This window comes from Coffea eugenioides, chromosome 2 (genome assembly GCF_003713205.1).
Source record: "Coffea eugenioides isolate CCC68of chromosome 2, Ceug_1.0, whole genome shotgun sequence".
Taxonomy (NCBI): Eukaryota; Viridiplantae; Streptophyta; class Magnoliopsida; order Gentianales; family Rubiaceae; genus Coffea; species Coffea eugenioides.
Genome location: NC_040036.1, coordinates 24577451 through 24604250, shown reverse-complemented (window position 1 = coordinate 24604250; position 26800 = coordinate 24577451). Strand labels below are relative to the sequence as shown.

The 26800-nt window shown below is 37.3% G+C and overlaps 3 protein-coding genes across 5 annotated transcripts; 1 reads left to right on the top strand and 2 right to left on the bottom strand.

Annotated features, from left to right (window-relative positions):
- Positions 1 to 143: 143 nt before the first annotated feature.
- LOC113762749 (pentatricopeptide repeat-containing protein At1g10270) lies at positions 144 to 4896 on the bottom strand. Of its 3 annotated transcripts, none has more exons than XM_027306332.1 (2): positions 2248 to 4896; positions 144 to 647 (listed from the first exon to the last, which is right to left on the bottom strand). In XM_027306332.1, the coding sequence occupies exon 1, from the start codon at positions 4851 to 4853 to the stop codon at positions 2322 to 2324; it is 2532 nt and encodes an 843-aa protein (XP_027162133.1). In that variant the 5' UTR covers positions 4854 to 4896; the 3' UTR covers positions 144 to 647; positions 2248 to 2321. The 3 variants fall into 3 exon arrangements, with proteins under 3 accessions (XP_027162133.1, XP_027162131.1, XP_027162132.1); XM_027306330.1 differs by lacking the exon at positions 144 to 647 and adding an exon at positions 817 to 1419 and having other exon boundaries at positions 1779 to 4896; XM_027306331.1 differs by lacking the exon at positions 144 to 647 and adding an exon at positions 817 to 1419.
- A 431-nt stretch (positions 4897 to 5327) lies between these two features.
- Positions 5328 to 13717, bottom strand: LOC113763036. Its single transcript, XM_027306719.1, has 15 exons — positions 13625 to 13717; positions 11848 to 11964; positions 11428 to 11487; positions 10654 to 10755; positions 10262 to 10345; positions 9980 to 10098; positions 9800 to 9901; positions 8900 to 9016; positions 8376 to 8441; positions 8156 to 8222; positions 7033 to 7086; positions 6506 to 6598; positions 6276 to 6338; positions 6146 to 6184; positions 5328 to 5764 (listed from the first exon to the last, which is right to left on the bottom strand). Exons 1-15 carry the CDS (start codon positions 13640 to 13642, stop codon positions 5645 to 5647), a joined length of 1221 nt encoding a protein of 406 aa, XP_027162520.1. The 5' UTR covers positions 13643 to 13717; the 3' UTR covers positions 5328 to 5644.
- A 6287-nt stretch (positions 13718 to 20004) lies between these two features.
- Positions 20005 to 25075, top strand: LOC113760387 (protein FAR1-RELATED SEQUENCE 11). The gene is made up of 4 exons (XM_027302941.1): positions 20005 to 20199; positions 21384 to 22414; positions 23151 to 23594; positions 24172 to 25075. Exons 2-4 carry the CDS (start codon positions 21437 to 21439, stop codon positions 24793 to 24795), a joined length of 2046 nt encoding a protein of 681 aa, XP_027158742.1. The 5' UTR covers positions 20005 to 20199; positions 21384 to 21436; the 3' UTR covers positions 24796 to 25075.
- The last annotated feature ends 1725 nt before the right edge of the window (positions 25076 to 26800 follow it).

The window sequence follows — 26800 nt, the reverse complement described above, 5'->3', positions numbered from 1 at the left end:
GATAGATCATTATTTAATTTATGTTCGTGTTGCATATAAATTGCATATTGTTTAGAGTAAGATTTTGTACCTTAATTAAGTATTTAAGCTCCTAATCCAACTTTAAAAACTTCACTACTTTGATGAAGGGAAGGGAGAAGAAGTAAAAAAAAACTTCAGAACTTGCTTTTGGTCTCTCTTCACTGTTCCAACACAAAATCCAAACTACAATATGTCAAGACCATGATAAACCTCCAACCTGACAGTGAATTCCGGACAAAAAGAATTCCAAGGGCGGTTATGCTAGATTTCTAAAAGGTTCAATGTCTATCGAAAGTCAGATTCCTCCAGCATTTTCACTCCTATATTTAACTTTCTCAAGTTCATTTCGGTACAATGAGACGGACAGCAGTCTATCTACTCTAATATTCACCAATATAGGTTTGACATTATGATGGTTGGAAAACAAATCCATGTCAAGCAACGAATCCAGCCTTCTAGTTGTTTACTACTTTCGACCTCACCTTCACGCAGCTTCCACTTTAAAAGTCTCTCCAGCATCTCCAAAAACTTCATCTTTGAAACCGGAAATGCCATCACCCCATTCAAACACCAATTTAGGTACCTATTAATTGAAAACTGCTTCTGCCCCTGATTTGAAGGAATTCCTTAACATGAAAAAGAGCAAAATGTCATCTCCGAACCACATATGATGCAGAAACTAAAATAGAATGAGCACGAATACGTAGATTTGCAACTTCCACGGAAGAAGAGTTGAAAAGAGAAAATGGTATTTGGATCCTTTGGAGCTATAAAAAATTACAAGAAGGAGAAGCAATAGTTGAATTTCCTTGACATGCCATATGATTGTCATTTAGGAATATAATAGCATAATTCTTGGAGTTAATGTACGTCTTGGCAATTAATTTATCAAGTATTGAGTAAGCCAACTTTGGCGCAATATACCAATATACACAGAACTGTTCTTCCTAAATACAACAGTGAACTGCAGCTATGAGCATTTACTGAGCCTTCAGATTGAAATGACAATGAAAAGACTGATAAATCTTTTACTTCATTCCCTAAAAGGGACTGGAGGAGCTGCTGAGTGCTGAGCCAGGAAGCTGATAATGAGCTTCTAACTCAGCATAGGAAGAGAAATAAAAGGAGAGGCGTATAGATTGTCACTCCAACATCAGCAATGTCTCAGAATAAGTAAACCCAATCCTATAGCTCCAGCTATTTTTCCCTCAAAATGATTCGGTAAGAACCTGCAGAAAGTAAAGAAGGATAGAGGCTACTCACTCCACCTAATTGCAGTTACTTGTCCAGATTGGTAAAAGTGAGTAATCTCAGGCTTCACTATAGTGTTTTGGAGCACCAGCAACTACTCTGTGGCTTCATGAGTCATCACTGCTCCTCTACCCCTCTTTCCCAGAGCTACAAATAAAAAAAAAAAAAAACAAATCCCAACTCTGCGACAGGCAGAATAGGAGGGAATGGAGAAAATAACAAACTAAGGGCAATCATCCACAAAATTTGCATTTTAACAGCTTCAACCTAAGGAAACTTTGCTGCCAATTGACATCTCAAACGAATTAAAAACCACAAAGATCACATCCCTTCCCCAAGATGGATCCATCTATAGAGCGAGTAGAAGCAGATACAACTCAAATCAATAAAACCTTTTAACAGACAAGCCTATTTCCTGGTTGATATGGAGCCCTTAGATAATGAACCCCCAGTGGAAAGCCATAGGAAACACTTTGCCGGCAATAAAAAATGGATATAACGGTCACCTGTGAATACAGGTTGACAGTTGAAGATTGGGACCTCATTCCACCACCTTTGAATATTTCCAGGATCCTCTGGGATAACGGTTGTTTAATCGAGAGGGCTACGAGTGTCGCAAGCAAGGTCTTTGTCTGGCACTGAGGAGGCTTAGGTATTTCACTACTTTACCCAGTCGGTGTGTGTGTGTGTGTGTGTATTGGGGTTTTGGGGTTGGAGGGAGGGGGAAGTGGGGCTGCAAAGCTAATACTCGAATAGATTTTTAATCATAAAGAGGTCAGAATAACCAAAAAATCTAATAAAACAGATGCCTTGTACTTGGCACATAACTCTGTAATAATGACAAGAAATTGATACACTACACTCAGTTGCAAAACTAATCTCATTTACGTTATCAATGTTGTGACCAGAATAGATGTATGACGTATAGTTTGAAGCCCAACTCAGAAAGGATATGACTTGAGTGGGATTGTGTACCTAACAGTTGACTGTCACCTGACCTGCCTTTCTGAAAATTCCATTCATTCTATCATTGGAGATGATGGCATTGCTTATTTCCTCATTTGATGTGTTACTACCTGTTCTGGCATTTGAGAAGGTGCTGCTGCTTGTTCAGGCATCTGTGGAGAAGATGATGTCTGCCATGGCATCTGAGCAGCTCCTGTTGCTTGTGCAGAAGATGCCGTCTGCCGTGACATCTGAGAAGATGCCGGTGCTTGTGGAGAAGATGATGCCTGCCATGTCATCGGAGAAGCTCCTTGTGCTTGTGGAGAAGATGAAGTCTGCCATGGCACATGAGAAGCTCCTGGTGCTTGTGGAGACGATGTGTGCCATTGCATCTGAGAAGCTCCGGGTGGTTGTTGCCACTGCATTTGAGAAGCTCCTGGGGCGTTTCCTGGGGAGTGAGAAGGAAATGATGCGTGCTCAGGCATTCGAGAATAAACTGAAGCCTGCCATGGCATTTCTGACGTTCTAGGAGCTTGAGTTTGAGCAGCGGATGATGCTTGCCATGGCATTTGAGAAGCTGCTGGAGATGTTTGCCCTGGATTGTGAGAGGAAACAGAAGCCCGCCATGGCCCTTGAGCAGCTCTAGGAGCTTGAGCAGTAAATGAAGCCTGCACTGGCATTTGAGATGCCCCTGCCGGTGATTGTCCTGGCATTTCAGAAGAAGCAGAAGCCTGCCACGACATCTGAGTAGCACCTGCTGCCGCTTGGCTGGGCAGTTGAGGTGAAACAGAGGACTGCCAAGGGCTTTGTGGGCCTGCAGGAGGTACCTGTGTTGGAATTTGAGGAGACAGGGAAAATGATGTCATTCCCGACTGAGGGGTTGCTAATGGTACCCGCCATGCTGGCACCTGTCCGGGCATTTGGGATGCTGGCACCTGTGGGGGTGGATAAAATGGAAATCTTGCATTTACAATTCTCTCGATAACCTCAAGCCTTCCCTCTTTCTCAAAAACATGCAACAGAAATTCCTTGAGCGCAGGGGTGACACCAACACCAAAGGTAATCATCTGAGTTACCACATAAGAGCAGGCCTCCAGTTCACCGACTCCGCAGAGCCCCCTGATCACAATCTCAAAAGTTGTAACATCAGGTTTCGGTTCTCTCTCACACATCTTCATCAGAATAGGCACGCACTCCTCCACTTTCCCTTTTTCAATCAAGAAACTAAACCATTTATTAGCATAAGCGGGAATGACCCTAAGGCCAGCCACCACCATCATCCTATACTTCTCCAAAGTTTCACCCACCTTGCCCGCCTTAATATAAGCATCAATGAAAGTCCTAAAGGTCGTAACATCTGGTGACAGAGACTTACTCTGCAGCTGCACAAAATAACCCTCAGCCTCCTCCAACTTCTCAACCTCACATAACCTCACAATCATATTATTAAACCCCGCCACGTCCATGGCAAAAGGCCTCGACTTTTCTGCCTTACCAACCTTCTTAAACACTTCCATGGCCTCCGAAACCTTCCCTAACCTAAAACACTCATTCACCATAATATTAAAGGTATCCGAATTCACAGCCTGAAAAGTGGGAGGAGTATGATTATCCAACATATTATTAAACAAATCCCAAGCCTCCTTTTCCTTCCCATGCCTCACTAATACCTCCAAAAGCACATTGCAAGTAGCAGGGATCATTCTGAATTGCTTATTCATCAAATACTTGTACGCCTCCATGGCCTCCTTCTCCCTCCCCTGCTTAAAAAACCAGTCCATAAATGTCGCACTAACGACCCCATCATAAACCAAACACCTCTCTTGTAACTCTTCAAAAAATTCATTTGCTCTATCTAAATTGCCCAATTCGAGAAACCCATAAATTACATTATTATACACTAACGAGTCCGCACCTTGACCTTTAGCTAACATATCCCTGAGGAAACTGACGGCCTCATCGATTCGGCCAGCATCAATAAGTCCCTTTGTAAGGTGGCGATAAGTAAAAGACGAGGGCAAAAAAGGGGCTTCCTGGTAAATAAGGTGATAAACATTGGTTGCCTCCTCAACGTCCCCGTTTCCGAAATGGGAAAGGACAAGATTGTTGTACGAGACAATATTGGGGATAATACTTGATTGCTTGAAAAAGTATTGGAAGAGGTTCTTCGAGTCAGTGTAGCGACCGGCGCGGTTCATAGCCGCGATGATGGCGTTGCAGGTGAAGACAGTGGGTCGGACATTGGAAAAAACAGCGTGGCGAGCTATGGCAGAGGCAGAATCGAGATCCCCGGCGCGAATTAGGGATTGAACGCGGTTGTGGAGGTTCAGCCGAGGACCGGTTAGGGCTGAGGTGCTGTCAGGCATCGGAGGACCTTTCGGGGCACTACCCTGCTGGGAATGGGATGGAGGGTCGCGGCGGAGGGCCCACATCGGAGGCTCGATTCGCATCCTGCGCTTTCTCCGACGGCGCTCTGCCGCGGCTTCTTCGGCGGAAGTGAATGCATAGGATCGGAGTGCGATCAATTGATTTGGGTTTTGCGGGAGGTGTTGGCTCTTGAGGGATAGAATATGAGCTGTCCCGGCGGTGGAGGTAGAGGTGGAGCGGCGAAAATGACGGAGGAGGGTCCGATACATGGTAACCGGTGGCTGAGTTCGACAGACTGAAGTCAAGTTTTTGGTTGGGTGGTACCCTGAAAATGAGTGAGGGAGAAGAAGTTTCAGGGCCTAGGGTTTAAAGGCTTAAACCCTTGAAATTCTTGGACTCGAAGAATTTGCACCTCCTGCCCACCATAATATAAGAATTGACAATTTATTCCCAGATGAACTTTTTCTAATTATATGTTAACCCCCTCAATTCTGTTATTATTGTTTTTGCTCCCTTATTGTTTCTATCAAATCTAACATCTTACCTTGAACTAATGCAAACAACTTCTTACTTGGACAAAATGCCGAGTCCAATTGATTTGTCAACTAATTATTCTACGTTCTTGCCAGAGAAAAGAAAAAGAACAAAACTTATTGTTTGAAAGACTCGTAGAATTTCACTTGAAATTAATTTACAAACTCACCAGAAAAAATAAATAAAAGGAACAAAATGGTATTGTTACATTTAGGGAAAAAAAAAACATCTATTTTTGATCTGTATAAGGAATAGTAAATCCTATACAATCAAAACTAGCATATTTGTGACATCAAAAAAATGTACAATTACAAAGAAGAAATGTTAAAGGCTGCTTCTTCCCTGGCTCAGTCGGTAAAGTTTCAGTATCCAGTATCATCACCACCTGGGAACCAAGCTCTTCAAGGATTATGCAGCTTTGCATGGTATAGGAAAAAATTTTCTTTACGGTGTTTCCAGAGATGTGTATGTTTCTGTACAAAAATCAGCCATGTTTGTCCTGAAGTCTTTAGGATGGAACTGTGCTCTAATGAACTGTCTGCTGTACTTGATTATTATACGGATCAACCCAACATTGATCTGCCTTGACAGCTTTATTCCATCTCCTCCTAAAAATTCTCATCTCAATGTAGGATTGTCTTCTGACCTGAGAGCAAGAAAAGAAGAGATGAGAGGAAGTTAAAGCAGGCGAAGCATGTCGTTCATTAGGAGGTATGATGACAGTGGAAAAAGAAACTTTTGTGCAAAACCGTGGCAAAGGCAGCGATAGCATTATCCTCGAGGATTAAAACCACTCAAAATTCAATGACAGGTTTGGAAATGGCGTACTAATCAATGCAGACAAGCTGCTAATACCCCTCATCCTCAATGAAGTTATTCCTGAAAATTCTAGGATAAAGCTAGAGACACACCACAAAAGCATCGTAAATTTTCCAGTATGAGCCTAAGCATAGAGTTGACTGCTGAAGACTAAGAAGCAGCTAAATAATTGACCATGAACACTACCCTAGGAGAATTGTAGACTTACAGCAGATCTGTTGTCAAACTCATTGAGTACAGAAGTTGCCTGCAATTTCACACAAATATGCCGCGATTTAGATGAGAGGAACGTTGAGGGGATGGGAAGTTTTAACATAAGTTCAATTTCACTGCCATACCAAAGTATCCGAGTCTGCTAAATTCTCTGTTTGTGTGGAAGATTCAGGAGATTCATCAGTCAGCTGCACAAAGTCAAGGAAAGCAGCAGAAAATCAGGTCAGCAGAAAAGTACAACTTCACTGGCCCAGTGGCTAGTGGTGGCCGGATCAATTAAGAAAACATAGAATCTCCTCTCTTCCCTACCCAAGAGAAAAAGAGGGAAACAAACAGGCTTTGTGAGATTACTAACCTTGTGTCCACCTAAAACACCACCTAGTGTAGGAAGACCCATGTGAACTATATACTCTGAGTCGACCACACCAACTTTCCTTGTCCTATCACCCTGATACATAGTAGCACAAAAGCAACATATGATCATTACCAGAAAACAATGTAAGCAGGTCAATAACATCTATACTATATATAAAGGGAGAGGGAGAGGAGACGGTTTGGGGTAAACATTTTCCGTCACTTTATGTACTTTCAATTTTACCCTCACTAAAATAACTTCTTACTTTACTACCTAAACACAAATTGCTAAAATAACTACCTGTAACTATTTTTAACCATAATTAATCTAAACACATCTCTACAAAATGACTGCTTCTAACTCTCTAAGCATTGTAACTACTAAAACCATCATTTGATGGGAGAAAAGATTAAAATACCACAGTTTGCTTTAGTAATGAAAATTTTATATAAAATTGATTCGTCAAAAAGCATTTTTGAATTGCACACACATCGCGTGTGCCTTTAGCACTAGTTACAACAACTTGCCTGCGCACAATAACCAAGCTGCATATCCAGGCCCCATCCATGGATCAAGTCATTCTGTTGAAGGGAAAAAAACCACCAGTAAAACACAGTTGCCAATATAGAAAAGCAGACTGGGAGATGCTGCAGCTGACAGTAGTGAAACTTACTGCACATGAAAACCCCATAAGAAGGCTCACTGAAATTCCCCTAAAGATGTGGGTATGACTTGTGAAATGAGGCTACTGTATTATTTCTGAAGGTTGTCTTTCCAAAAAACATAATTCAACAAGGCCATATACAAGAAGAGACCAAGTTATTTATCAGAAACGGTAGGTTTTAGCACCCATTATTTTCCAGCACAGAAGGAAAAGACTGTGAAAGGAAGAAGGAAAAAAACAGAAGGAACATAAGCAAAATGACTGAAAGTTATTTCACTCATCCTAGAAGAACCTCATAGGGCTGCAAACGAATCGAGCCGCTCGAGTCGAGCTCAGAATATTAAGCTCGTTAGCTCGCGAGCTTGAGTATATATATATATATATATATATATATATTTTTTTTATTTAATAATAAAATTACGTATATTATATATAATTTTTTTTATTTTTTATTTTCATAGTAAAATTACGTATATATCCTTAATATTTTATTATTTATTAACAAAAAAATATTATTTTATTTATTTTTTAAAAAATAAAATAATTATTTTTTATTTTTTCTCGGCTCGACTTGATTCGAGTCGAGCTCGAGCTCGAAAATTGCCGGCTCGTCGAGCTAGAGCTCGAGCTAGAGCTCGAGCTCGAGCTTAGTAAAATTCAGTCGAGGCTCGGCTCGATTAGCTCAAAGCTCGACTCGGCTCGGCTCGTTTGCAGCCCTAGAACCTCACTCAAAAGTTTTCTTTTCTACTTATCTTGTTTAGACCAGCATTATTGCATGTAACCTATATAGACCCCTGTCCTACTGAACACCATTCGGTGACATTCTGCCACTCGGACCTGAGAGAGAGTGGGTGTACACATCTCTGCGTGTGCACGCTTGTTTGACCTAGATACTTGATACACAATTATCTGATAACCATAATATATAAAGAATCACAAAAGACAAGAATGGTTGTTAGCTCTTCAAAAGACTCATATTCCAATACCTGAATCATGTACCAGGCACAACGCCAGGCTGCTCTAGAGAATACAGGAGCCATCATCTCCACCCAACTACATGTAAATCTCATATTGTAAGAAGAGGTCCTTTTCCAACTTTTGTAAAAGATAATTAGACATAATTACTAAAGTCTGTTCAACAAGTTGTGGTCTCAAGCTAGAGAAAAGTCATAAATGAAGTACAGAAAATTAGAGCAGCAAATTTACCCAACACAAGGAGGAGCTGTGCTGTTGCTAAAACACCTTCCTCCACCTTTGAACTTAAAGAACCTCCTGTTAGAAGCATAAAAATACATACAAACATTACACTAATGTAAACTTTACAAGATTAGGAGTTGCAAATTCTGAATCCATGGTTCTAAGACAGATATCTCATGGTCAAAATCAGCATAAAAAGACCAAAGAAAATAAGCCTCTAGCAAGACAGTGTCTCCATCCCAAAACAAGAGGGCCATAGTTATATTCTCCAACTGGTGCCTGTCAGGTAGCGTAGTGATACTTTTCCATGAACATTACTCTAAAGTTGGATTTACAAACATAGCTTTATGCCTGCTAATCTATTTGGTTATTCATGTTTAGTTAAAATGTTTTAGAGTCCACTAGCAGACATCAATCAGTTATTTCAGGGCCAGCAAATACGCTGGAAGCATATACAGTGGCAAAACTAGTAACCAGCAACTTACTTGACATAACATTTTCCTATTTGTCTACTAATAAAACATCTACCCAACCTGTGCACTCTCGATTTCCTCCTGCGTGCAGTGATTTGGTGATGAACCTTTGATTTAGCAGCATCCAATGCAGGCTGCGAAATTTCAAGATCTTCTTCTTTAACAATCGACAAGTACCTGGAAAACATACAAAGACAGATGGTAAATATTTTCATTTCATGATGATAGACATGCTCCTTGAGCCACTCTCTAGATTTTCTCAGCCAATCACACCATGGCCTCTTTAAGTATGAAGATGATACATGTTTAGGAACCACAAACTCTTATAATTCATTAAAAGTATGGATTATTTGAAAACTAACAAAGTGTACTTTTGGTAGAAAATTAATTGACTATAAAGGGTCAAACAAAAAGTATGCTCCTGCTTTGTCCACAGTTAGGTTGCATAAGGTCACAGTTTTACACGATTTTGCACCATTATTACCAGTAAGGATGATGTGGTATAGCTGTTTGCAGCCCACCCATGGCTGGGATGAGGAAGCTGTGCACTAAACTTTGTAGTTACACCACAACAAAGAGTTGAGAGGAACTTAGTAATTTGCATAATCGGGTATACAAGACGTACGCTCTTGGTCTGTCATGTAGACAATTATTTCATTGTTCCATCCAACAAAAGGCGGTTAAGTTATGCTTGAGACTCTTTTGCAGCAACTTTCTTCTGCTCAAGCCAGCTAATATTCCAATTTCAGTAATTCAGCCAAAAGTTCATTACCAAGAACAATTAAAATAAATATCTACTAAAAAACAAGACCTTAGTTACCAACATTTTTATTTTGTTTTAACTTTATTCTCTGTTTAAATATGATAAATTTCTAATACACCAATATGTGCAAAATAACCAGCACTCTCAAAGCACAATACAACGAAGAAGATCTAGTTCTCAGAGTGTGTCTCAGTTACCTTCCTGGATGAAAATTTTCAACTCCAAGGTCTTCATCCCACAAAAAGATGTAATCATACTCGGAAACTATATCTGGATGTAGGAAACGTTTTGCAAACCACCTATGCCATCAGAAGAAAATTCAGACAACTAAAGATTTTAAATGCATGAAGAACGAGCACTTAGAATCAGATATTAACCATTTTGTTTGATTAGTGGCAGCGACATGTATGACCCGACCACTCCAGTCCAAATCATTCCACTCATCCACAATACCATCATAATGAAAAAGCATGACAACAAAGTTGTTTCCCAGAAACTGCAATATCCATGAATAGTAAATACCTAACTTAGATAAACAAAAATCAGAGTTGTCTGGACCCTAGCAAAAAGAGGGGAAAAAAGAAGGAAAAAATAAATATTAAGCACAAAGATGACAAGTTTACTTTCATTAACATTAACCAAGCGTGGAGAGGCATTACCTTCTCAACCATTTGGTTCACCAATTCTTTCTGCTTAATTCCAACTGGTATAGCCAACAAATTTACTGAATGTTTAACCTTTCTCTGCAATAGAAGTGCATTCAAAGATAAACATGGACACAAGAAACTAAAAAGAACGAATTTAGAAGAATTACAAACCAGAGAAAAAGAACAAGAAAATCTGAGGAAGAAGCAATGATCAGTATCTACCACCTAGAAAAAGCATAATGCAATTTTTAAATGTAGCAATGCAGTTGTAATTGCCAGAACATGGTCTCATATGACAAGTTGTAAACCAGAAAACATTTAGACTCTTGATGCACTATTAAACAACTTAAAAGGTGCAAGAATGAGTTCTAAAATTCAGTGAAATTCATCATACTCTCATGTACCTTTTCGTTAATTTTCCCCCATAAAGGGCGCATTTCCAAGTTAGAAGTTCTAGATACAATTCCTTCTGGCAATGCCTCACTACCAAGTGGCCGACACTTTTCCTGTGGTAAAAGATAAAATAGTATGAATTCACAAAGTCAAAAATCAACACAAACTGGACTTCATGCTGAAAGTATAGGGAAAATCAAACACATTTATCTAATGCCTAGTTGCTAACATATAGTTTACTTCTTATTCTGGTCTTACTAGAGTCTGAATTAAAGGTTTCACGATTAATCCATGTATATATGTTGCCCTACAAACAGGTTATAATTGGATAAATCCTCAAAACATACTCTATTTCTCTGAAAGTTTCATGTAAGAATTGATTGAGTTCTAAGTGTAAATTGTATGCCCAACAAGATCTATAAAGTACAAGGAAAAACAGCCTTGGTGGTCAACAAGGATAAGCAGATGAAAGAGAGAGAAACCAAGTACTATAGTTGAAAACCTGACATGAAACCTTGCAAAATAGAAAGACAACTAGATATCCATCTGTCCTTAGAAATACACACACACAAAAAAAGCACCAAAAGCCTCTTTTTTAATTCCTAGAACTCTAAATTCCCTAATACATAAATAATGTAGCATTACAAAAGAGAAAGGTGCTTGTAAAACTTCATCATAACAAGTGATAAGATGCAATATAGGAACGAAAAACACAAAGAGGATAATGGAAGAACAAAAATAATTTATGCAGCGGAAAGCAATGCAATCTTTCTGAGACAACGAACCTTGCATTTGTCAACCTGTGCATCATGCTGTGTGTCATTCATTCCGAATCCAGAAAATATCTGCAAATTCCACATTGAAAAATAGTTGCCACCAATAAATTTGGACATCAGAATACACATTCTAGGCAAAAATAGTTACCAATCAACCAATTAAACAGAAATCTCAGCACATTTTTTGACAGCTTGCAGTGAGACAAACACCAAAAGAGAAAAATCAGAAACATTCAAAATCCTAGAAGGATCTCATTGAATAGGGAGAATTTACCAAGACAATCAAAGCGTATCAAAGTTTTCAAACGAACATAAATGAGACACAGATTATAGATGGACACGTTGACAAGATAAAAAAAATGTCTCTGTGTAACTAGCTTTTCTTACAAAACGGAATGAATTAAAAAGAACTAAAAGAAAGACACTTACTATGTCATCCTTTGCAAGGAATGCAGTTCCAATGACGTATACGCAACAAATCAAAGAAGCAGTGACAAAGAGGCTGCATAAATACAATCTAGCTTTTGGATCTGGCATGAGTGAAACCTGAATAGGCAACAAATTAACTATCAGTACCCTAGAGACAGAAAGGTATCATTCCCGTCTAGAGTTAATAAGAAGGTATCAAATTGTAACATCATATAGAATTTCTTCAGCTATAACAAAAGTTATCATAGTCAACCCTCCCAAATAAACTTCAGAGAGTCCAAAAAACCCCTCTGGCTGCAAAATTGTCAAGGCCAATAAAAGGTTTCTGAAATCCTCAAAGATAAAGGGGAGCATCAAACAAGCATTCAGAAAATGACAATTTTACAGTCCTTAATGGTTGCAAGGATAGACATTAGCCAGTTATTTCAGAAAAAGATGCTCTTGCCAGCTGCAAAAAAGCTAAGCTCTTCGGAAGCCTAAAATCAGAACAAAATCCGCTTAGCATCAGAGGCAGCAACTAAAGTACAGAACAAAACAGAGGGTTGCCCCGCTAGACTTCAACACTTCTATCTGTAACATTATTCAGCAATATAGCAGGTTGTTTACAGAATTTGGAATATTAAACATCTTTTATTGCTAGTAACAACAAAGAAATTTTAAAATATAACAGAAAATGGGCCCTCAAAAATCTCAAATACACCACGGGTGTTAATTATATAGCTTTTAACTGTACCTGACAAATTCGGAGTTTCAAAGATATTCCCTTGCAATTAGTAACAAAATTTAACTATTTAACCTTAATGCATGTATGACAATATGAGCATATAAGCAAGGTGAATAGGCTGTACCCAGAACACTACATTGCACTTCCTATACATATCTATGCACACGCTCACTTTGTTTTTGCATCTTTGCCTGTACATGATATGTACGCACACGTGTACAAATACACACACACACACGTGTGTGTATATATATATATATATATATATATATAATACGCATATGCACACGTGTAGATTGATGCATATATGCAAATGTCACCATGGTATCAGCAAAAAGTGTCTCATGTGCTGATTATCAGAATTCAACTTTCACTAAGAAACAGAGTATATACTCAGATAAGTACACCAAAATTTTGGAAGCATTCAATTTAAAGCTATCCACTTGCTTTTTTTCATCGGCAACAACTACTTCTCCAAAGAATTAACTGATGTAGAAGCATCAAACAACTCAAATTTTTACCCACCAGAATAAGCACCATACTACAAATCCTCTTTGCTTCTAATCAAACTCTCTTACTTTCTTTTTCCCCTTCAATCTCAGCTATCAAACAGCAAAGATAAAAGTTAATTCCATTCTCGTTCCCAATGAAAGATAGTCAAATCTCTCTCTTTTCCAGGAAAAGTGAAACAGAGGAAGAACCATAAGTACGAAATTGACTTCAATTTACATCTAAACTCTGTTAGAAACCATCTATTCAGTTCTCTAATACGGTCTTTGAACTAATTTTCCTGGAATAAAACCGATAGAAACGAATAGATATTCAAACTTTTTGATATCCCATTCGTTATCCTCAGAAGACCAAAATCAAACCAGACAACATTCAAATTCCAACACACAGGAAAATTAAATTTATTAACATTAAACATCAAAGCAAGAATACAACGTGAAAACGTCATGAACTCAAATGCAAAATCCCATTTACATAATCCCAGAAAAAGTCTGCTATCAAGTGGCTAAAACACAAACGAGAATAAAGAACAAGAGGAGTTACAAAGCTGAAAGACTTCATCTTTGCATGCAAAGCTTCATAAGCATCCACCAGAAACGACAGGCCCCAGACGGCAGAAGTAGGTGAAGACAGAGAAGAAGAAGAAGAAGAAGAAGCCTTGCTACAAAAAGGCAACTTTCAGAGCAATGAAGATGGAAAACGGACTTTTGGGCTCTTTTTCTTTCCTTATAAACTAAATAAATTTTAGTCGCAATCACAAGAAAAGTCCAACAGTAGTCCGTATGCAAAAAGTAACGAATAAAGAGAGAAAGAAGAAAGTTTAGAGAAAGATGGCAATAAAAGATATGCTGCTTGTCATATTCATGGATATACTGTTACTCTACTCTCCTTCTCTCCCGTTTCTTCATTAACTTCGTTTTGACCCGAAAACGACGTCGCCCCAAATTCAGAAACTGAAAATTTTTCGGCCCTTTAGAGATATACATACCGTTTTTTTGTTTTTGTATGTATAGGTGGAGAGAGAAAGTGGACAGAGAAGAAGCGAACAAGTTGTACTGTATACTATTATATATTAAATAAACTAGGAAGTGCTAAGGAGAGGAAGCATATATGATGATATAACGCGGTGGAATGTCGAAGTTAAGGTTTGAAGCCTTGGAAGCCAAACTTCACTTCAGCCGTCGTGCGTGGCGACGTGCGTGAGTTGTATTCGCGCCAGTACGGCAAGTGTATTCTACTCGCTTATGTGGGCTGCCACGTATGATTAGTGGGGCCCTTTCCGGGGTCGTGCTTTGTCGAGGGGGTGGCAATTATGAATTATGGGTGATTATTTATTTTATATTTTATATTATGAATATTATTTTGGGAGGGGAAATTTTAAAATTGTGGGATGAGTGTGGTATCGTTCCAATTTTATCGGATGAGTCTGGTGAGTTGCGACAGAAAATCTGTGTTGATTTTTTTTTAGCTTATTTAATTTTGAGGAATGTTGACGAAAAGATAAAAGAAAAAAAAAATTTTGAGGAAAGATAAAAAAATAGTATATATACTGGAGGAATGTTATGTTGAATTGAATAGGGTGGTGTGACAGTTTGGCCTGATGATGGCATCTTAGTGGGGCATTATTGTGCTTTTATTTTTGTCAAAATTGGATTTAATGAAATTTATTGACCAGATGATTGCGATGCTGGGCCCACTTGGAACTCAGAATTAACTTTTGATAATCATGCCTTTATTGATTTTTCGAGCTTCAAAATTATACGTATGCATGTGTATTGAAGAAAATATTTTTAACTTTATATACAGTGAAAAAAAAAGTGTATTTAACATTTTCAATCATAATTTTATTTTTCATTACTTTTTTAAAATTTATATAGTGTTATAATAGGTAAACTGAATGTGGCTCAGTACGTCTATTATTCTTGCTCTTGGGTTATGTCTGGCAGTGACGTGAAGAATTAGCATAGCCCGGAATATAAGGGACCGTTAGGACCTTCCTAATTCTTCTTTAGTAATTCTCCAATTCTCGACTGTTTGTAACACATATCTTTCTTGAATGTCTATTTTTCCTCTCCCACAAAGTCAAACTTCGGTGGGACATATCTGGAGATACTTTTTCCAAGCTTATGTCCGGTGGCGTTTTGATTTTTTTTTTTTCGGAGTGTCCAGAATCTATTCTAAACTTTGAGATCTAAAGAGTCTCTAAAGGAATCGGAGGGACTAAACCACCACCGGTTCATATGGGTATCTACGCGGCAAATTTTTTCAGAAAAATCTAGAATTTTTTAGAATGCATGTAAAAAGATTTAATCCCTTAACCTACACCTAAATATAATTTTAAAACTCTTTTGGTGGCGTTTTGATTTGGCTTTTCAGTTTTTAGATTTGATTGATGCTTGTTAGATGGTGCAAGTTTAACTTGTAGTATTTGTAAAAAGTAAAGAAAAGTGCCCCAGTGAACAAGGCAGTGATACAAGTTACTGACTACATCTTAATCCAAGGAAAAATCATCCCATCACACATGTCTTCAGCATTCATTATCAAGTCCTTTTCTGTCAATCTCAATCCACGATCAGTTTAATTTCTTGATTATGATATAGCTGTTGTTGCTATTTTGGAAACGAGAGTATTAGTATTTATTATCTATTGAGTATTAGTATTTAGGGTTTATCACAAAAACTTCCCTTAAAGTTTAACCAGTTTTTGTACTTTATCCCCTAAAGTTATTTTTTTCTCACTTTATTTCATAAATTGTTAGTCAACTCTAGCCTTGTGCAATGAAAATGTTAAAAAGACATTTATGTCCCTAAGGGTTAACTCCAATAAATCCCCTTAAGGTATAGCGCGTTTTGTACTTTATGCTCTAATATTATTTTTCTCTTAAATTGTCTGTTTGTCCCTAAAACCATTCAAGACAAATAATATTTAAAAATATCAGTATCCCTAACATAATAATAAAAAAATTGTATATGTATGGATATAGGTCTTGTTAATTTTTATCTCTATAATTACAGATTTTTAGATAGAGAAAAATAATAAACTCATTTTACATGATAAGGGGAAAAATAAAAATTAATAGTAAAAAAGTAAACCATAAAAATATTATTAAAGATCTATAGATTAGGTTTGTTTAAATTGAAGATTATTTGGAATTTTTTAAATACAATATTGTAATACTTTTTATGATTTGATATTTGCGAAATAAAAAGGTGATTGAAAAAAATAAAAAGATGATTGAGAAATATGCTTATGAAGCAACAAAATTTTTTTAAAGAAACATTTAGCAATCCAAACAATTTTTAATAGCATCTAATCATGCTATATTAAAAAAAAAAACAACAACTACGTAAACTTTGAAGCCCAAATCAACCATATTTCTGTCTTTTTTAAGTATTACCAACAAAAAAAATATGCGCTCCCATATAAAGAAAATATCTACCTATTAAAAGAAAATCCCAACAATATGCATATTAATAAAAAGAAACTGACAATATTCGAGCATTTTTAGAATTTTAATAATAATTTCACATATTAATTTTTCAATAACAAATTTTATTATATTTTCCCATTATTACGTGAAATTACCAAGATACTTCTCTCAATCTAAAAAATATATAATTATGGGATGAAATTAAATGAGAGCCATATCTATAAATATATTATTTTTCATTACTCTATTAGGGATATTAAATTTTTGGGCATTATTTGTCTTGTGTGTTATAAAATATTAGAGTTAACTGATGAATTTAGTGACAAATAGACAAACTGGAAAAGCATGATGTTAAAGGATAAAATAGGTTAGGGAAATTACTGCATTTGATGATTAAAGGTATAAATGTATTTTGAACATTACCATCACACAACATTAGAGTCAACTAACTATTTATGAGATAAAGTAAAAAAAAGATAACATTAGGATATAAAGTATGGAAATAAATATACTCTATGGGGAGTTTTGTAATTAAACTTAGTATTCATTATCTATTTAAATTCTAAGGTTAATTTCACAAACCTCCTCTAAAGTTTATGATGATTGTATATAGTGCCCCTTATGTCTAAATAATTACAGAAACCTCCCTTAGAAAATACTTTGAAACTAACTTTGCCGATGTAACCAAAAAATCCCCATTAAAAGTCCTAAAATGCCTTCAGATGATTACCTTCCAGAAAAACAAAATTCCTTAGTAATGTTAAAACACAAAACATAACTCAAGTACTTTTTATAAAGTTCTTTAGTAAATTTGTTTCTGCCGCTAAAAAAATGCCGATACCTGCTTGACCAATGAAACTAATTAATCAGAATCTATGTGTGGAGGAATCTAAAGTTTTTATTTACTCTAAAACCACTACTATATGGAGTAAGATTGGGGTTATGTTTTGTGGGTGTCTATGACAAGATAGAAGTTTATCACTCTTGTTCTTTTTTTTTTTTTTTTGATCTTTTACTTTTTTGCAAAGGATTTACTAAATTTAATTTACGATACATTAGTTCTCTTCATGGAGACTATAAATTCAACAATGGATGAAGGTTATTTTTGTCATTTTAGACAATGATAATTTTTTAAACTTGGAGGGTACTGCCTGAAATTGTTATAAACCTCAGCGGAGGTTTGTGAAATCATCCCTAAATTCTATGCAAGGTTTTATTCGGCGTCCCCTCAAAACATGAATATCAACCGTTGCTGGCCGAAGTACTAAGCTCTGAATTTGAAATTCTATCTTATTACGTCATTGTATGCCAGCTTTGCCCGATGCTTTGGACAATTCAGGACTTTTTGGCATTACCTTAAACCAACGGGAAACATAATAGGTTGACTTGGATTCCCTTTCCTTGTAGTACAAGTGTTTGTTTGTTCGGCATCCCCTCAAAACATGAAGGTCTACCGTTGCTGGCCAAGGTACTTTGCTCATAAAATTAAGAGCTAGTCCGTCACCTAATGCAGCAAATTGCATCCTTTAGCTTTAAGTACGAGAACACAAGAACTGAAAAAAGGTTGGAACATACGGCCAAGTACTACAACTTTTTTACAGCAGGCGTTCGACTATATTGTCGGAAGTCAATCAACAACAAACACGTGTATTATAAAGCACCGAACTTGTACTATTGGAATTTTGTAATCCAAGCGGACTCGTCTCCTTGACCTTCTGCATTGCTTAATACTATTGGAATGAAACGTTTTAATACTTAAAATTTTCCGTTTGAATTGTTTTTTTTTTTTGAAAATTTTGTAAAAAAATGCACCATAATAATGATTTAATGTACATGAGATCAAAATGTGTTTGAAAAATATATTTATAAAAAATATTAAAAATTTTTCCTTAGAAAATTACAATCCAAACAATGCGGTACCATCCTCCAGTCTCCCTTATCCCTCTTTGGTAAAGGACTATCATGTCCTTATAAAACGTAGTCCTACCTAAGTATAGATATATAATTAGGGGCTTGTTTGGCACCGGAATTTTTTATCATATTTTTAATATAATTTTTTAAACAATTTTATCTACAGTAACCCTTTAAAATAGCTTAAATTTCTTACCAAACATGTTTTGAAATATCCAAAAACATTTTTTGTCTTTCTCATCTTTTCTTCCTCCTTCCCGACCTTAGCCCACAACTGCCGACCGACGTGCCAACAGCTAGCTCTGGCTCCTTTCTTTTTATTTTCTCTTTCCCTTTTCTTCTCTCCCTTCTCCTCTTTTCCCTCTTCCTGCACCCTCTCTCCTTTTAGTTGCACGACCAAAGGGACAGGGAGAAGGGGACAGGGGGAGGGAATGGAAATGGGGGCAGGAAGAAAAGAAGGAGGAAGAGGAAGGAGGAAAAATGAGAGGAGAGAGAAGGAGAGAGAAAAAAAAATAGGGGTGAGATTGTGGTGATGACCGGCAATGGTGGCAACTTGTGACTGGCAATGAGGAGGGAAGAAGGAGGACGGGAGGAAGAAAAATAAAGATTAAAAAATTTTCTCCATCCCTGCACAATTCGACAAATTACACTGAATCAACACAAGTTTTTAGTTGGTAATTTGTAGATTTTATTTTTTTACTATTTAAGCAAAAGAATTCAGAATGTACACTCGGTGAAACAAGTAAATTCTATCGTAGTGGTATACCAATTACCATAAAATTTTCTTTACGAATATCAAATAGATTTCCTTCATAGACCAATAAATTATGGCTTTAAGAGTGCACCATTTGCGTCGGAATTTGAACCTTTACATTAAGTATGATTTACTCGCAAATCAAATATGAATAATTACTTGAATCTTCTAAATTTGTACAATCAAGTAAAACTATAATCAACTCTTTTATTCTTTTATTTAGACAAAATAAGTGGTTGTTTTGGATTGTAACTGTTCAAGAGTTTTGGGAGAAAAACTAATATAGCACTTTTTTTAGAATATGATGGATATGAGATAAAAAAGGTATTGAAAAATATTTAAAAATAATATTTACAAAAACGTTAAATTGTTTTTCCCCAAAAAAGAGCAATCCAAACTGGCTTAAGTTTCCTACTTTCCTTGGTGGAACTACGGCTATACAAAGGATAAGAGAAGATACAAAAATAAAATCAAAGAGAGAAAGAAAGTTTTTACTTTTTTTTTTTTGTTTTTTGCCGGATATACTACTCTACACTAAGGGGAGGAGGGACCTGAAGAAGGTCAAGGGCAATTCGAAGGAGATTGAATCACCACCTATTCAGATGCCTGAAAAGCTTGGAATTTTTTTAGAATGTAGGTAAGGGAATTTGATCCCTTGACCCACACATAAGTAGAGTTTTAAAAATCCCTTGACCTACATTAAGGAGATTTAAAATTTTCTTGGTAGCCAACTACTGCTCTTGTTTGTTTGTTGAATCTAGTGTACTGTTTGGTGGTAGGGAAAAAAAAAAAGTGTCTCGGGCAGGAATGGATAGCGGAATTTGGACACAGAAAAGGCGCCGGATATAATCGTGCGCCGCGATATAAAAAGGCTCCCATACACCCCCGCGCAAATTAGGGTTCGTCCTCACTAACTCACAGTCACCCCTCCTTCCACCAACGGATCAATCCCCCACAACAAGCATTCAAATTTTTCAAACCCAGGCGGGCAAAATCTCACAACGCCGATTCTCATTCCTTCAGGTCTGTATATTATTCATCCTTGATACTCATAATTTATTCGATGAGTATTTCAAATCAAATTTCTGATTCAAAATTTAGGACCATGTTTTATCATGTTGCCATCTTTCAAGCTATGTGTCCAATTTAGTCAGTACATTTTGATAAGTCATTGACAAAAAATGCAATAATAATCAAGATGATTTTTACTAATAATGCTTGGAAAACCCAACTAGGAGTATTTTTTTTTCCTTCCAAATATGAGTATTTGCTTTAAGATTGGACATTTTTTAGTTATTTTAGGAATAACTTGTAGTAAAATATTTCAGGTGATATACCTTGACTTGAATTACTTAATTGGAATAGTGGAAGTGCTGAGTATGGTAATAGCTTTGTGTCCCGATCCTAGTTGCATTAAGAGTTCCCAATTATGGCTTCCTCCGCTGGCAATGATTTTATCAGGCGGCATATAATAATGTAAACAGTTCTACATCCTATTGCCATTGACATGAGTATTACCATATCTCTGAAGTCATTTAACGCTAATGATCCTGACCACAGTAGACTAATGTGAAGACTATTGGCATAATTATTTGGTTTTATGTCTATGTTTCTGTTGTACATGTCTGCATTCCACAGGCATGGATAGTTGCTAACCTACTAGTACTGTATCTATTGCTCATGGAAAAGCTTTACACTGAAAGGCAACAATGCTTGATGAGAAGTTAGCCACCATCCACCAAATTATTCCATTTGATCCAGAAAATGTAATTTCTGATAAAAAGAAAGTGCTGGTTCTCTCCTTGAGATATAATGCAGTTTTATCGGTGGAAAAAACAACTTAAGCATCTAAAATGTCATGCATTGTCTTCTTGTTTGTGCTCTTGGAGTTTCTCAAAAGCCCATTTCATTGTGGGACACAATAGGCCTTAATCTTGGGCCCAACAGGCTGATGGCTGCATATCTGCACTTTCCATGGGTTGTTAATGAACCTGCAATTACTTTCACGGCCTCATTTTACTATTTTTAGTACTAGCGTTTCTGCTAATGATGGAAACAAGAGGATTTTACCATCTTGGATAATATAAGTAAAAGTTTACCTTTTGTATGGGTATCTGTATATCTTGTAGTTTACTTAATCTTTTGCTAAAGATTATCTCCTGCAAGCATGGTGCTTATAGATACTCTTTTCCCTTAATGGTTTCCAGGGTACAAAATGGTCTTAGGTTCTCTCATTGATTGAGAAGTTGTGTAGGCTACCATGTCTGAAGAGGCTGCACAGATGATGGTGGTTTATGATGACCATTCAGATCAAAGATCTTTTTCTTTTGAGGATACAAGTAGCACAGAGGAATCTCCAGACAAAACAAGGCTATCCATAGAAACTAGTAATGATGTGGTACCTTACATTGGGCAAAGGTTTGCCTCTCATGATGGTGCATATGAGTTTTACAGTGATTTTGCAAAACGCTGTGGTTTTTCTATCAGGCGCCATCGCACAGAGGGTAAAGATGGTGTAGGCAAAGGGCTTACAAGGCGTTACTTTGTTTGCCATCGTGCTGGCAATACTCCTGTCAAAACCACCAATGACAATAAATCTCAGAGAAATAGAAAATCTTCTAGATGTGGATGTCAAGCATATATGCGGATAAGCAAGACAACTGAATTGGGACTACCTGAATGGCGAGTCACAGGGTTTGTAAACCACCATAATCATGAACTCCTAGAACCAAACCAAGTGCGCTTTCTTCCTGCATACCGGACCATATCTGATGCAGACAAGAGCAGAATCCTGATGTTTGCTAAAACAGGAATTTCAGTGCAACAGATGATGAGGCTGATGGAGCTTGAGAAATGTGTTGAGCCAGGATATTTGCCTTTCACAGAGAAAGATGTTAGGAACTTGCTCCAGTCATGTAGGAAAGTGGATCCAGAGGACGAGAGCATAGACTTGTTGAGAATGTGTAGAAACATTAAGGATAAAGACCCTAACTTTATGTTTGATTTTACACTGGATTTGGACAATAGGTTGGAGAATATTGCATGGTCGTATGCCTCATCAATCCAGTCTTATGAAATTTTTGGTGACGCTGTGGTTTTTGACACGACTCACCGCTTGTCTGCTTTTGACATGCCTCTTGGAATTTGGGTTGGAATAAACAATTATGGTATGCCTTGCTTCTTTGGTTGTGTGCTTCTAAGGGAGGAAAATTTGAGGACATATTCATGGGCTTTGAAGGTAAAGTAGTGAAATATTAGTTTCTATAACATATAGCTGTCATCTAACCCTCTTCATCTGGCTACTTCCAACATAATCCAGCTACCCAATTTCTGAATACTTATAATCTCTTATATTTTTTTCTTTTTTTTGGGGTGGGTGGGGGCTGGGGGGCACTTTCAAAGTATAACCAGAAAAGAAAAAAATTGGAAGATGAAGAAAATTTTTTTTTTTCCTCTATGAGTAAAATGGCTTATATAGCATATCAGCCATACCATTTCTTGCAATTCTGAGAAGGTGCTTCCATGAGAATCTTGTATCATATAATTGACACAATATGCTGGTAATGGTGTTTCAATTTTGTTGATGCTTCTGTCCTCTCTCTTCTGTCAAGCATCTTTTGCTATCCTGGTGCAGTGAGATCACTAAATTCTCTCAGTGTTGGGAGTTTCTTAAACACACTCAGCCAAGGGTTGCAGAGTAGGCATCATGTTTTCTTTGTCTATTGAATGATCTTTTGAGCTTATCCTGGTGTTGGATGATTTGGGTTTCTGTTGTTTCTGAATTGTGTCAATAGTTGTTCTTTCATTTACCCCCAGTCTTTCCCTCTGCCTCCCAACCCCACCCAAATAAGAGATAAAACAATAAAAAGAACACAGAGGCTTGCAAAACTGGTTGTAGAGATCCCAAATACATTTGCATAGTCCTTTAATCTGGTACTCTTCTGATATCTTCTTTTGTTTTTAATATGGAACAGGCATTCTTAGGATTCATGAATGCGAAGGCCCCGCAAACAATATTAACTGATCAAAATATGTGTCTCAAGGAAGCAATAGAATTGGAGATGCCAAGTGCCAAGCATGCACTTTGCATTTGGTTAATCGTGGCAAAGTTCCCTTCCTGGTTCAATGCAGTTTTAGGAGAACGCTACAATGAGTGGAAGGCTGAATTTTACCATCTATATAATCTGGAGTCAACTGAGGATTTTGAATTGGGTTGGAGAGACATGGTGAATTCCTTTGGCTTACACAGTAACAGGCACATTGCTAGTCTGTTTGCCTTACGGTCACTCTGGGCTCTGCCGTACTTGAGAAGCCATTTCTTTGCAGGAATGACCACTACTGTCCACTCAAAATCAATTAATGCTTTTATTCAACGGTTTTTGAGTGCACAAACCAGGCTTGCACACTTTGTGGAGCAGGTTGATACTCTGGTACCATTACTGTTAATGGAATTGGTTTCACTCTGTTGTTTATGTCAAACTTAAATTGATACTACATGACTAGAGCTTCCCATTTGGCGTTAGAAGTTACAATTCTTTTGTCTGTTGTTACTTAAACAGAGGAAACATGACTGAGTAAAAATAATAAAAAAAAAAGACTTGCATCAGAGAAGATGATTAACACAAAATTGATGTCCTACATGTATATGGTTTTCCTCCTTATCTCAGCAAATTTTTAGTATATGCTACTTTGAGGAGTTCCACTTTGTTTAACTTTTGATATTAGTTTTTGCATCTTCCCCAAGAGTTACCCTTCTAATAGGATTGCATATTTTTTCTATGTCCAAAGTTCTGAACATTCTGCATTTACTGGTTTGTTGAGTTTCCTCTTACTAGCTGTATTTCGCTGAATGTGATGACTTGGTTCTGTGAAAGGGAAGGGAGAAGATCTGTTTATAAATCAAATGTTCTGTTTATTTGGACTTGCTTTATTCACGTGTGCTTATAAAGTGAAGTTAGCTTCTTTCTGACTGGCAATATTATTCTGGATAATCAGGCAGCCGTCACAGTGGATTTCAAGGATCAAATGGGAGAACAGCAGACAATGCAGCAGAATCTTCAGAACCTTTGCTTGAAAACGGGGGCACCAATGGAATCTCATGCTGCTACTGTTCTTACACCTTTTGCTTTTTCTAAGCTCCAGGAACAGCTGGTTTTGGCTGCTCACTATGCTTCGTTTCAGATGGAAGATTGTTTCCTGGTGAGACACCACACTAAACTTGATGGAGGTCGGAAAGTTTACTGGGTTCCAAGGGAAGGCATTATAAGTTGCAGCTGCCATCAGTTTGAGTTCTCAGGAATCCTTTGTCGGCATGCTCTTCGTGTATTGTCCACAGGAAATTGCTTCCAATTTCCAGATCGCTACCTTCCTCTCCGATGGCGTCGAATCAGTACGCCGTCTGCCAAACTCCATCAGACGACTCCAAGTGAGCACACAGACAGGATTCAGTTATTGCAGACCATACTATCCTCCCTGATTACAGAATGTGCAAAGTCACGAGAACGTCTTGATATAGCCACTGAGCAAGTTTCCATTCTTCTATCTCGAATAAGGGAGCATCCAGTTCCGGTTTGTCCGCAAGGCACGAGAGAAAACTCCGCCAATCCTAGAAATCACTGACATATTATAACGTATATTGATTTGGCACATTTTAAGATTATTGCTTCAGGGAGGAAAGAATCAACTTGGTTCCTTTTTCGTTCCCTAAATTGTAAAGTTAGAATTAGAATACAAGCTTGCTTTTGTAAGGTACTAACTGGTAGCTTGCTTGTTAGCAGATGCTTTTTGCTTTGACATTTTTGTAGTTCTATTGAGATTGTAATTACTCTAGCACAAACTTGTCTCCTCGATTAACACGTACAGAAGAAAGGAAAGAGCGAAATTTTGCATTTTCTGTTCACCTTCTGGTCTGTGCTGAAAATTTGCTCTAAAATCCTCATTCGCTAATATTTACTGGGCTTGCTTGCAGAGGACTCTTGACCTGTAAAAGGCTACTAGAACTGTGATCTAAGTTCCGGAATTTTCGTAGGCTTCTGAAATTTTCGGCATCAACTTTAAAATAGTCTAATTCATAATCATCTTAAACTTGTAGTAAAGAAGTAAATGACCACATAATTGATCGCTTCTTTCATTTATCTTTCTGAGTTCTCGCAAAAAGAAGTCTTTATCCTTTAAGCTATTTGCAATTGGAGTGAATAGGCAGGAAATTTGGTTGTTGCCTCTGAATTAGCACGAATATGATCGTAATGCTCACATACATTCCAATCATGATCATTTTTAAACATGTTTCAAAATATACAAAGCTTCATATTTGGAGTCCTTGGACTCTGATCAGCTGAGCGAGATTGTACCACGAATCGATTTTCGGCCAAAATGGCTGCAGACAATGGGGAACTTTGAACAGCTGAAACCTTGAAAAAAGTTAAGGATGATAATGAACTGGACCTGGGTAATTAGTTAGTGTTCGTCTCCAGAAACAAAAATTTCAGAGTCGCGGAAGCTGCCCTTTCCCCATCCCCTTATGGGGGAGGAAGGAGTGTGTATGATATGAGGAAGGAAGGTAAGGCCAGCAATCTCATCATTTCCATTTGAGATGTCAAAGAGGCGAGTGGTGCCCAGCTTGAGATCATGCACGAAGAGACCTGCAGCAAACCAATGCACTAGCTAGCAGCAATTCTCCCTCTAGCGCCCCTATTGGATGAAGAAAATACCGACAGAGCTCTATTTTTTTTATTAGAAAACTCAGAAGTGAAGAGCTCAGGTCAGGTGCAATCAAGTTATGCGTCTTAATCCACACTCCCTCATGATGTTTTTTTTTGGGGGGGGGGGGGTTCGTTGCTAATATTACCATTAATGTTGTTAATCTGATCTGATTCCTTCTTGAAGACCCAGATGCTGAATAACCTTCTTGATCACTGACAGACGGACAAGAGGCCACCAGCAACGTTCCAACAGTGGATAGACACTTATTGTTACTAGTTTTGCAGCAGGGAGGGACCCGGGGTGAGGCAAAAGGTCGAATTCTTCCTTCTTGATATCAAATGACAATATATATGGTTTCATTACAGGAGTCAGGCCAGTTCATACCGTCCTTCCCATGACTTCTGCTATGGGTATCCCCAACAATCCAGTAGACAAAATCATCTAAGCAACGGGAGGAAGTACACCAAGCAATCCAAAGATTTATCTAGAAACATGGGATATGGTCTCTAGTGTTGCTTTTGGGTGCTCTGTGCTGGTATTCTTGACGTGTTAAATTATTTTAGCGTCAACAATGTTGCAACTATTTGGATTGAATTTAGATAGTGATACTAGTTAATTCAAACGTTGAATTTAGACAAAAAAAAAAAAAATTGAGACTAAAAATTATGTTGATAGCAAATTTTAATTGTCATAGTTGATTTACATAGGAAGCTTTGGGACAGCAAAAAGGGGCTATCAAAATTGTGAGAATATAAAGATTAAGTTGAAATGATTTATTAAATTCGTTAAAGTGATAGTTATGTCATTTGTAATAGTTACAGTGTGAAAGAAATTCATGAGTGAGTTTATCTCCCTTCTAAATAACAAAGGGATATTTTAGGAATTTTGGGAACAAATTTAGCATATTGAATCTATATTGTTA

Bases quoted from the DNA above. Each gene is read 5' to 3' on its own strand.
- LOC113762749 (XM_027306332.1), bottom strand. From the start codon at position 4,853: ATGTATCGGACCCTCCTCCGTCATTTTCGCCGCTCCACCTCTACCTCC.
- LOC113763036 (XM_027306719.1), bottom strand. The intron at 9,017-9,799 runs GTAACTGAGACA...TATGTTTTCCAG, and splicing joins GAAAATTTTCATCCAGGAAG to GTACTTGTCGATTGTTAAAG. The intron at 5,765-6,145 runs GTAAGTCTACAA...TCTTGCTCTCAG, and splicing joins AGTTTGACAACAGATCTGCT to GTCAGAAGACAATCCTACAT.
- LOC113760387 (XM_027302941.1), top strand. From the start codon at position 21,437: ATGTCTGAAGAGGCTGCACAGATGATGGTGGTTTATGATGACCATTCA. The intron at 22,415-23,150 runs GTAAAGTAGTGA...AATATGGAACAG, and splicing joins CATATTCATGGGCTTTGAAG to GCATTCTTAGGATTCATGAA. The intron at 23,595-24,171 runs GTTGATACTCTG...CTGGATAATCAG, and splicing joins TTGCACACTTTGTGGAGCAG to GCAGCCGTCACAGTGGATTT.